We start from the raw sequence: 12,003 nt of genomic DNA on the forward strand, positions 1-12,003 counted from the left end.
GTACAGTCGTTACTTCTCTGAACAATTGTTTCGATATAATCTCTAAAGCTGAATGACCTTATAGGTCTAAGCTATAGGCCTAGGGCTAAATTTTATATCCCAGTTCAAACTTGATCGAGTCCAAGAAGACCTTAGCCACTTAGGTCATAGCGGTAGGCCTAGGCCTAGATTCCATACCCCAATCCAAACTTAATGTTAATGTACTTAATATCAACGAACGAAAGACTATATGAAATTCGCTTAAGTAACAACGACGACTCCGAGTGGAAGTCGGCCGGGATCCCCTCACAGAGGGGTCATTCATGTTTTATTGATCCCGTGTCGATACAGACATGACTCACGTCACCGAGGAAGGAATTACCAGCTACTGACGCTAACGAGCCTCGCCTGACCAGCGGTTATCAGTCTAATTTCTCTGCAGGACTCGTTTCCAGGACTCGGTGGGCGTTGGGCGTCACGAATTCTAGTATACTGCAGATAGACGAACAGTTGCATTATCCCCTCTGCTACCATTTTATTTCATTTTTTCTTTAGCCTTTTTGATGCCTTGGGACTTGAATGAGACTATGAGACCGGTTCTGGGGTCGAGCAGCTATATATAGGCCTAAAGGATAAACTAATAATAATAGAGAAATAACATTTAGAACCGCGGTCGAGCAGCTATGTAGGCCTATAATGGATAAACTCATAATATTAATAATAATAGAGAAATAACATTGAAGACAAACGTGGCAAGAATAGAAACTAAAATAACGAAAGGTACCAGAATTACCACAACAGGATGTTAGACATAGCATTGATAAATTTATATAAAAAGTTACTCCGCTATAAAAAAAAAATGGTTGAATGCTTACAACGACGTTCGTATGACATATTTAATTTGAATCTAACAAACGATAACCGATAATACCGATAACCTACACCTCGATCGAAAACAGAGACTTCCCAGCAATAATATAATATATATTAAATATAATAAGCAAGTATGATTCGATACGGCATCGGGTATCTAGAGTGGCGCTCAGGAAATCCACTTTCTCTTGGCACTAATACTACTTTTAGTGCCAAAGCTGAGTGCTTGCGAGATGGTTTCTGAAATAGTGTCGCCGAAACTTCCATTTCATATTCTCGATCTTCATAAGTAGCAGCCACCTAGACTTATGTGAGTATGCCAACAGCCTACACTTAAGAGCATAAGTGACCTGGGTCTAGGGTATTTTGCAAGAAGGCCAAAACTCGTTTTAGCGTCTTAGTTAAATCTCCTTTCGAGAGAATAGGCACATCGAAAGAATCCTAGCGGTTTAATACCATTATAGTAGTAATCATGGACCTTCGTAGGTACAATCTGGCAGTAATTCGATGTAATTAATGGTGAGTAATGGCTAGTAATGCTAAGTAATGGCTACTATAAGCTGGGTTAGAATCTGGGACACTTGTCTGCTTTACCTCATACAACTCTCCGACAAGTCTACGTCATAATAAATCATAAGATTATCTCTGGCGAAGAATAATCACCTTACGGTATTATTCTATGTATAATGAAACTATAAGTCGCTTAATTCAACCATTTAGGAGCTTATAATGTATAATTTAAAAGACTGGGAAGCAGACAGCTGTCAAAACTGTTCTCACTTCGAGGAAACTACATAATCAAAAGCAAGATTTTATCTTCGATGCTAAAATATCTGTGCCACTAAACCATGGCCATACGGTGCGATTTTATACTTAAGAAATAACGACGAGGTTTATTCATCGCTCGGAGAACGAATAACGAATTAAAAAGTATATTTAAAAAAAAAACGGCTGTCAAAATATTTCTCACTTCGAGGAAACTACAAACCCAAAAGTAAGATCATATCTTAGATGCTAAAATATCTATGCCACTAATCCATGGCCTTAAGGTGCGATTTTATACTTTGAAAAATAGCAGTGAGGCTTATTCATCCCTCTAAGAACGAATAAAGAATTAAAATGCATTTTTAAAAACACGAACAGCTGTCAAATTTTTCCGCGGAAAGAACCAAGGTCCCAGTCATCCTCCGCAACCCCCAATAGATGGCAGCACCGACATAGTACACAAATATGTAAGGGAACGATTTCGCCCCGTCGTTCGACTTCGCTGGTAGAGATGATGACTCCTCGTCATGGCACTCTGAAATAGATCCATTGTTTTATTAGTAACGGTAAGAAAGACGAAAATTCCCTGCGATTCGAAAGGTTATGGCGTCAATTCAGTTCACATTTCTCAGTAGAGAAGAGAAGAAGAAGATTCAGGTCTGTCGAAGTAGACATTTTTTTTATGGCTACCCAATTGATTCCTTCGCTCATTAATTGTTCTTGAAGGATATCGCGACGATTAGCATGTCGAATCCTTCGTTTAATCCTTCCTGTTCGTTTGACGTAGGATGTAGGGCTGGAGTCGGCAGGGTGGCGCGTCCGCGTGATTGTGAATGTAAAAGGGAGGTCGTCCCCTCCCCCTCAGGATTCGTGGATCTGCTCCTTTGACATTTGCATTTTTGACAGTTAGGTCCTCCGCCCCCTTCGTAGGATACTGTTACGTGGTCAGGGTCCCTAGTTACTAGCCATACTTAGTGCATTATTGATACGGTAGCCTTTCAGCAGCAAGCTTGGGTAGAATGGCTAACCTAGTTAGGGTGTGGGGTCACAAATTACATTTTTAGGGGGGCGTTCAAGAGGGGGACGAAACCCCTCGATATCAGTTTAGGACATGGCATCCAAGGTTAGATTAACTGGTTAAGCAAAGGTATATCTACTCGACTGGAGGAGAATGCAGATTTAAGGGTCGTGGATGACTTTTGGGGGTCGTTTGTCCTCCACCCCTCCAGGCCAAGGTAGGACATGGCATCGGAGGATGGGTTAGGTAAAGGAAAGTCAAGGTAGTTCATATGCCCTCAGGAATGCTTATGACAAAAATGCCAAGTAGGCATATATCCAGTAGCTCTGGTGGCCTTTGTTTTATTCTACGGGCGTTAAGCTATTTTGTTAATGTACCGTAGTGGTCTAGATGGGGTTGGTCCCCTTGAAGATGAGCATTGTTCTTTAACCCGACCGCTAGGCTTCTGTTTTTAATGTGTCTGCTTCAAGCAAAGTTTTACTTTTCTATATTTTGTAGATAGAGCTTATAGTTTACATTATAACCTAAGACTAGGGTTTGGGTATAAGGTTAGAGCAAGCATAGCCAAGTGCCTAAGTTTTAATGCAATAGAAAAGCATAGAGAATAGATCAGTTAATAGAAACATTGAAGGTGCTCAAAGGTTTGAATGATAACAGCTACAGGAAACCACTGATCTTGCTATTAATAAAACTTAGGTCCAGTGGATGATAACTTCTCATATAGGTAGTATCAGACTGTTGTGTTGTATATTCTTAGATTGATTTCTGTAATATATTTTAATGTGTGTGAGATATTTATTGTTGCTTTTATCTTTTAGGTGCTGGTGTGATGGGTGCAGAAAGATAGTTGACACCAATGCTTGACATACAAAATGGATGCTGGTAAGTAATGTTGCTTGACCTTGCAAGTGTTGTTGTTTTATCAAGTTTACTTTTTAGTTCATGTAAGTTTTAGAATAAACTTTTCTGGTATGTATATTTTCTTTCTAGACAGTCTTGTGCAGTTGGCTCTTGCAGTGGCTTTACTACAGATGAGAAGACCAGGCACCATTATTGCTAAATTGATTAACTTACATAATAAGATAAAATAGTTCTTAGCCCCAGAATGCAAGTATTCAAGGGAAAACTTATAAATGAGGGCAGCTTACTTTTACCATAGCAGGAATTATTTTTGGAGTGTCATAAGGACAAAATCTACTATTAAGCTATTAGTTTTAAGTTTTGTACTGTTTAATGTATTATTAGTCATTATTTTTCATTTTTTGCTCAGAAATCATGATGCACTTGGGAGCTTTGGGAAAACTAGTACTCTTTCAGATGAAGGTAACTTTTGGTCTTGTGAGTTTATATATACCACCTTTTATTGTTCCATCAACTAACAAAGAAAGCATCAGCAGTCTATACTATATACTATACTATAGTGCTAAGAGCTGGTGTTTATTGGACTGCCTCCGTAGAACTTCCCAAAGCTGGACTGTGAATTCTGTTATCTTGCCTATTTTTGTTTATGTTGTTCCTTAGTTTCTGTAGTTTTGTATGTCATCTAACCTCAGAACACAGTTTGTACTAATCTGCTAAAAAGACTTAAAATTGTCCATTGTTAGCAGATTTATAGGTAACATTTTTCTGTTTTACAGGATTCAAACTGTTTACGCTATGGAGCTTTACATGGCCTTATACTGAAAGGTTATCTTAAAACTAAAGTATTGTTCATGATCTGTTTTTACTAGAAAGCTATGGAAGTGATCTGCCACTCATAATACTGTTTATTTGTTAACCTAGACAGTTTTATTTTGTTTTTTATTATAAGGTAAGTGTTTGACAACGTCAAGTACAGTGAAAGGCACATGCTTGTATATATTCTCACAGAAGAGAAAGCTTGTGTTTAGTCACCAAACCAGATTTCCTTTTTGGTGATGGATGGATAATTATTGTGAAATTTCACATGTCATGGGTTCCTTTGATCACTGTCAGCTTTCAGAGACTGGTTATGACATAGTACATATCTTATTTTGAGTAAAGAAAATTTATAATACTGCTGTGCTTTTCAGTGGCATGTTCATCTCCAGATTTTAATCATGAGCCTTGAATTATATATGCTGTCCTTGTAAATGCACTTTTGTTGATCTACTAAATATACATCTTTGTTACATTTAAAGGAAAATATATATACAGTAAAACTTTGCTTACCCACACTAACTCTGGGGGGACTTGTCTGAATTTGCTAATTGTGTAGGTTAGTCAAATTTTATTTCATGTAGGCTGACTTGGGCTTGCTAACTGTACTGATTATGCTACATATATCCTTGCCTAGGTTAACTAACTTGAACTTAACATAGTTCATATAGCCTAGCTTATGATCATAAAGGTAACCTATAATTAGTGTAAATGTTTATCACTTTTTGAGCTTCTTTGCTAGAAAGAAGTAATTATGCCTTGAAGGTTATCTGTTTCAGTGGCACCAGCAAGATAAATTATAAATTGTCATTCTAGATACTACCCCATCAAAATTTTAAAGTGGGTATAACAGATAGGTGGTGGTAGCATCTTCACATAATATAACTTGAAAGGTAAATAGGTTTAGTATTATATTATTTTTCAGCCTTCCAGATAGATTCAGCACCTTATTGTGAGGTTGAGATGTTTCAGGGAGGATAATTACTGTTTCTGCAATACTATATATAATACACTTCTCTTCACATTTCTGTCTCTTAGTACTAAGGAACTGCCAAGTGGTCATAACACACTTGTGTAACTGTTTTTGCCCCTTAATTGGCTTCAGATGTGCGTAGCCTTTATTAGGTTGTGTTTCCATATAATATTCAGAAATTTATCACTCATCATTTGTTTCTATTAGAATACAGACCTTCATCTTTTACCAGGATAGCCTTAACTGACATCTAGTTCAGTTCACAAGTCTTCAGTAGGAGGTTATGGGAGTTGGCCTTCTTCTTAAAGTTCTTTACCAGGAAGCTGGCATATCCATGTGGTGACAGACCATTCCTGCAGTCTGTCACCTTTCCCACAGACTCTTTGGGACACATTCTAAATCTGATATCTTTCATAACAGTGCCAGTCTTGTTCAGTAAGACATAACCTTTCACCTATTAGGAGCGAGTATCCAGTTAAAAGATTAAGGTTTGTAGTCTCATAGGAACAAATTACAAACAAATTCAAGATATGCATTTTCATAGACATACAGTCTCAAAGTCTTTTACCATAGTATTTGAATTTTGTTTGACATACAATCTTAAAAATCTTATATTGGGCTCCCACCTTTAATGAATTTTGTTTGACATACAATCTTAAAAATCTTATATTGGGCTCCCACCTTTAATCATTCTTGTGTTGGTCTTGTATCTAAATGAAAAAGTAATTGGTTTGCTGATAGGTGAGTGGCCATTACCCTGCAACTTGCATACCCTCCACTGGTACCTACTTGTTGCTGAGCCTCAAAGATTGAACCAGTTGTTGTCAAAGGTTATTCATGTAAAGTTTGAGGTTTGCTTATCTAGGAAAAATGCAACACTAGAATTTGGGATTATGTATCAGGTATAAATTTATGATTACTGTAATATGGTCATTAATTAGTGAAGAGTGGAGGCTGGTGTGATTCCTTATGCCATTGTACCTTACTTTGTTACTGATATTAAATGATAGTATTATACTGATTGGTTTTGTACATGAACTTTCCTGTCAGATATATACTTAGCTATACGTCTCTGACGTCACGACAGAATTCAAAACTCGCGGCACACGCGACAGGTAGGTCAGGTGATCTACCTTACCCGCCGCTGGGTGGCGGATGTAAGAACCAATCTCCCTTTCCAGCCAGAATTTTTCTGTCGCCGGTGACGACTACACCTGTGGTTGTTACCTCCTGACAGCTTTATTCATTTCTCGTTGCCGTGGATTTATTTGGACTGACTTTCGGTGAAGTACCTGATCTTGTTGGCTTGGCATACGCATTTGTGGATTGTTTTTGGATATTGATTTGGATTTTTCTTTGATTTCGAGATGTCTGAGTTAGAGGTTAAGAAATCTTCTATGTTTAGAGTGTGCGCTATGGATGAATGCAAGGTGAGACTACCGAAAGCTACGGTAGATCCTCACACAGTTTGCTTTAAATGTAGAGGTAAAGAATGTTCTTTTGATAACCCGTAATGAGTGTGAGAAGTTGGATGAGGGTGAATGGAAGGATCTTTCTTCCTACTTGAGGAAACGTTAGAGAAAGACAGGGTGAGAAAGGCTTCTTCTAGGAGTTCTAGTAAGTCTCGTATTAGCGAGTTAGAAGAAAATCCTGTTGTAGCATTAGAACCTTCTCCAGTTTCAGCTCCTGCGCCCTGCATCGAACCTAAGGATACGACTAAGGAAGTGGCAACCATGAGAGCCACGATCCTTAGCATGGAAAAGAAGATCCGTTCGTTGCAAGGTAAGAGTAGTGAAGGTGAATTGTGCAGTGACCCCAGTGCAGTGGAGGGTGCGTCTGATCGGCTCCTTAATGCTTCCAGGCCTAGACCTCTTCCAGACTCCCAGTCCCAGTGGAGGAGGAAAGTCAAGCCGCAGGAAGGTTAGGGAGAACTCCCACCGATCATGGCGTCCCCTCGGTAGATCCTGATGCTCGTACCCAGGCTGCCCTTGTTCGCGCAAAGAAGGAGGTATTGCGCCAATGCTTCTCTTCGTCTTCCTCACCTTCTCCTAGAAGAGGATGGAGCGCCTCGGATTCTTCACGACCGCTGAAGAGAGCCTGGAAGGCGCCTGGCTCCTTTCCTTCCAGCCCGGAAGTTTTTCCAGAAGAGCCGGAAGTAGAGATCAAGAAACCCAGGAGGGAGCAGGAGTTCTGCCTCATAGTAGGCTTCGAGCCTCTTCTCCGGTGGAGGATTTTACAAGATCTCCAGCTCGAATTCTGCGGGACTGCAAGCGCAGATTTCGGCACTGGCGGGCTCCTTGGCAGGAGGAACGCGTCGGAAAGACGTCTCTCTCCCTGTCAAGAAGTCTAGGATTCCTTCACCTGTCTTACCGTCTCAGTCAGAGTCGGTTCTCTCTCCTTTATCAGCGGATGGAAGGAGGCGCTCTTCCCTCAGCAGGCGCTTGTCGTCTTCCAGGCAGCAATCGCCCAAGAAGCTTTCTCCTGGTGACTACATCTCTCCAGTAGGAAGGGATCTAGCGACTAGTAGGCGTTCGTCTAAAGACAGGCGTACAGCCTCGTCCTCGCGCTCTTTTACGAAGATCCTTCATTCTCCGGATAAGAGAGCCTACTCTTTGATGGATTCGTCTAGAGACAGGATCTCGCCTTATGTTAGGCGCCTTGAGCCTAGTAGGCGCTACTCCCCAAGTAGTACGCTCTCCCGCTCCCAAGCGTGGTGCGGAGGATAGGCGCTTGTCTCCTGATAAGCGCGGCTCTACTTTTAGCCGCTCGATTCAGGACAGGCGCGTAGAGCCTGAAAGATATGTCTCTTCTGGGAGACTACCTTTTGAAGAGACACATAAGTCGGGAGCGAAGTTTGGGGAGCATGGTAGACGCCGGTCTCCTAGTAAGCGACCTTCTCCAGACCTTCGCTCTCCTGTAAGTAGGCGCCAAGAGCCTAGTAGGCGTTCGCCTCATGGTAGGCGCAGCTCGCCTGGCAGCCGCTCTCCTTTGAACAGGCGCATGGATCCTGAGAAGCGCCTTGAGCATAGTAGGCTCTCCTCTCCTAGCTGGCGCTCCCCCTTGGAAGCCCGGAATTCTAGGAGTAGGATTAAGGAGCAAAGAGCACGCACTCATCAGAGTAGGAAGGACTCATTCGAGAGGAGCTCTCCAGAAACTTTGGCTTCCCCTGATAGGCGCCAGTCTACTACTAGACACTCTCTGGACAGGCGCATTTCTTTAGAGAAGGCTAACTGCACTCGTAAAGAAGCGGAGGGTTCTTCAGTGGATGAAGTTGAACCTTCAGAAGAGGATTTGGTGAAGGACTCGTCAGTTTCGTCCTACAAGATCCTTACAGATCTACTTCTTCAAGAGTTTGGAGACTCCCTTACTCCCGTCGCTCCTCCGTCTCCTCTCTCTTTATTCTCGACTTCGAAGAAGACGAAAGTTTCCTCTTGTGTGAGGATGAAGCCAACCATCTCAATGAAGAAGGCTTTGAGAGGTGTTGGTGATTGGCTGCTTTCTAAGGAAGAGAAAGGGAAAACTGTGTTTTCTTTCCCTCCTTCCAAGCTTACGGGCAGACTCGGATTTTGGTACGAGTCTGGAGAACCCTTAGGTCTGGGTCTTCCTTCATCGGCGGATGCGGACTTCTCTTCTCTGGTGGATGCAGCACGACGCTCGGCTCTTTTGTCGGCCTAAAACGACCTGGGCTATGAACGAGCTTGACCACCTGCTGAAGGGAATGTTTAGAGTCTTGGAAGTCTTCAACTTCCTTGACTGGTCTTTGGGGGTCTTGGCTAAGAAGACTCAGAACCCGGATGCTATTTCGCCAGAAGATCTAAACAGTGTTCTAACGTGCATTGACAAAGCAGTTAGAGATGGATCGAGCGAAATAGCCTCCCTCTTTGGAGCAGGGATCCTTAAGAAGAGATCAGTCTTCTGCTCTTTTCTGACGAAGTCTGTTTCGCATGCCCAAAGAGCCTCTCTCCTGTATTCGCAGCTCTCGCCTCTGGCTTTTCCAAAGAAGATAATCCAGGACATCTCAGGATCTATCTCTGCGAAGGCGACTCAGGACATGCTCGCACAGTCGGCACGGAAGCCTAAGACCTCCTTCCAGACGAAGACTAAGAAGGAGACTCCAGCTAGACAGGAGCCCTTTCGAGGGGGCCCCCCTTCTAGAGCCTCTACCTCGAGAGGTAATAGAACTTTCAAGAGAGGTAGATCCTTCTCACGCTCTGTCAGAGCTAAGAAGTAGGGAAGTAGTCCTCCAAACACCAGTAGGTGCCAGACTTCTAAGATTCTCGGAAGCCTGGACAAAGAGAGGAGCGGACAACTGGTCCCTCTCTATAATAAGGAAAGGATATCTGATTCCTTTTACGGAAAGACCACCGTTGACAACGACTCCGAGGGAGTTGGTGGCCAGGTACAAGGATCCCATCATGAGCCTTGCTTTAACACAAGCAGTGGAACAAATGTCAGAGAAAGAGGCTATAGAGCTAGTGAGCGACCCTTGCTCAGCGGGCTTTTACAACCGCCTTTTTCTAGTTCCAAAAGCCTCAGGAGGATGGAGACCGGTTCTGGATGTAAGCGCCCTGAATTTCTTTGTAGAAAAGAGGAAGTTCGCCCATGGAGAACGAAATCCCTCAGTGTTGGCGGCCCTTCGGCCAGGGGACTGGATGGTGTCCTTAGATCTTCAGGACGCTTTACTTGCCATGGTGCCTATCCATCCTTCGTCAAGGAAATACCTCAGGTTCATGATGGGAGGAAGGATATTCCAGTTCAGGGCCTTGTGCTTCGGCCTTCAACAGCCCCTCAGGTCTTTACAGGCCTAATGAAAAATGTAGCAAGATGGCTACATTTGGAGGGAGTCAGAGTGTCCCTTTACTTGGACGACTGGCTGATCAGAGCCAAGTCTCAGGAAAGATGTTTGGAGGACCTACAAAAGACTCTTTTCATGGCAAGTTCTCTGGGACTTTTGGTGAACTTTCAAAAAGTCTCAGTTGATCCCCAGTCAAGATCGTATCTATCTGGGGTGGGATTCGGATGGCTTCTCTGGATTTTCGGGCTTTTCCGTCTCCAGAACGGATAGCCCGAGGGTCAGAGAAAGTCAAACGCCTTCCTAGAGAAAGAAGTATGCACAGCGAGGGAGTGGATGGAGTTTTTGTTGGGGACACCTCTCCTCGTTGGGAGCAATTCCTTTCTCTAGGAAGGTTGCACCTCAGACCTCTCCATTCTTTCTCCATCGAAACTGGAGGTGTCGTTCACAAAACCTAGAGTTCTCCTTCGAGATTTCAAAGGAAATCAAGAAGGACCTCTCTTGGTGGGCCAACCCTCTCAAGTTTGCAGAAGGGATGTCCCTTCACATTCCGAACCCCAACCAAGTGTTGTATTCCGACGCCTCGGAAACAGGTTGGGGAGCGACGCTCGGCTCAAGAGAAGTGTCAGGCACCTGGAACAAGGAACAGGTGACCTGGCACATCAACAAGAAGGAGCTGATGGCGGTTTGGCTAGCTTTGAAAGCTTTCGAGCCCCACGTCCTAGCTTCAACAGTTCAGATCAACTCGGACAACACCACGGCCCTGGCTTACATCAGGAAGCAAGGGGGGACTCACTCTTTCTCCCTGTACGAGACAGCAAAAGAACTTCTGCTTTGGGCAGAAAAAAGGAAGATTTGTCTCCTTACCAGTTCGTACAGGGAGAAAAGAACGTCAGAGCAGACCTCCTAAGCAGGAAAGATCAAGTTCTGCCGGCAGAGTGGACTCTGCACGAAGATGTTTGCCAGGACCTGTGGAAGCTTTGGGGCAAACCTCATATAGACCTCTTCGCCACAGCCAAGAATATGAGGATAGCCAACTACTGCTCTCCGATATCGGACCCGAGGGCAGTGTCGATAGACGCGTTCCTACTAGATTGGAAGGGTCTAGACACGTATGCTTTTCCTCCATTCAAGATACTGGGAGAGACTCTAAAGAAATTTGCAGAATCGGAGGCAGCAAGGATGACGCTTGTAGCCCCGTTCTGGCCCGCACAAGTATGGTTCACAGAGGTACTGGAATGGTTAGTAGATCTTCCGAGAACATTACCACAGAGGATCGATCTGCTCAGACAACCCCACTTCGAGAGGTATCACACCTCCCCGCTCTAGATCTGACTGGCTTCAGACTGTCAAAAGTTTGGTCAGAACGAGAGGCTTTTCGGCAAGAGTTGCAACAGCTATCGCAGCAGCAAGAAGGCCTTCTACACTTAGAGTCTACCAATCGAAGTGGGACGTCTTTCGGCGATGGTGTAGGAACCATCACTTTTCCTCTTCCAGTACCTCTGTGACACAAATAGCAGACTTCTTACTTTTCCTTAGGGAAGAAAGTGGATTGGCGGTATCAACCATTAAAGGCTATCGTAGCTGCTATCTGCAGTGTTTAGGCACAGAAACTTAAGCATTTCAGAAGATAAGGACCTTCATGATACTAATAAAGCATCAGTTTGAAACATCCAAGAGGTTTCTCCAGGGGTTCCGAGTTGGAATCTGGATGTAGTGCTACGTTACCTAAGGTCCAATAAGTTCGAACCGACTACAGTCTGCATCGTTTAGAGACCTCACGAAGAAGACAATTTTCCTCATGGCATTGGCTTTCCGCAAAAAGGGTTAGTGAACTCCATGCACTAGAAGGAAATGTGGGATTCAGAGGAGATGCAGCTATCTGTTCATTCCTTCCTTCGTTCTTAGCCAAGAACGAGAACCCCT

At 43.3% G+C, this 12,003-nt stretch overlaps 1 protein-coding gene across 7 annotated transcripts in view; it reads left to right on the forward strand.

The window, feature by feature from the left end:
- The first annotated feature begins 1,097 nt into the window (after positions 1–1,097).
- The window catches only part of LOC135204283 (USP6 N-terminal-like protein), a 31,208-nt gene continuing 20,302 nt past the window's right edge, over positions 1,098–12,003 (forward strand). For 2 of the 7 annotated variants that reach the window (XM_064234429.1, XM_064234433.1), the window contains exons 1-3: positions 2,045–2,183; positions 3,454–3,517; positions 3,906–3,958. Coding sequence is in view for 5 of the 7 variants with exons in the window: in XM_064234432.1 (XP_064090502.1) it covers positions 3,508–3,517 (10 nt within the window). In the remaining 2 variants the exon portion in view is untranslated. The other 5 variants (XM_064234427.1, XM_064234430.1, XM_064234432.1 and 2 more) reach the window with 4 other exon arrangements.

Source organism: Macrobrachium nipponense, chromosome 44, assembly GCF_015104395.2.
Source record: "Macrobrachium nipponense isolate FS-2020 chromosome 44, ASM1510439v2, whole genome shotgun sequence".
Classification (NCBI taxonomy): domain Eukaryota; kingdom Metazoa; phylum Arthropoda; class Malacostraca; order Decapoda; family Palaemonidae; genus Macrobrachium; species Macrobrachium nipponense.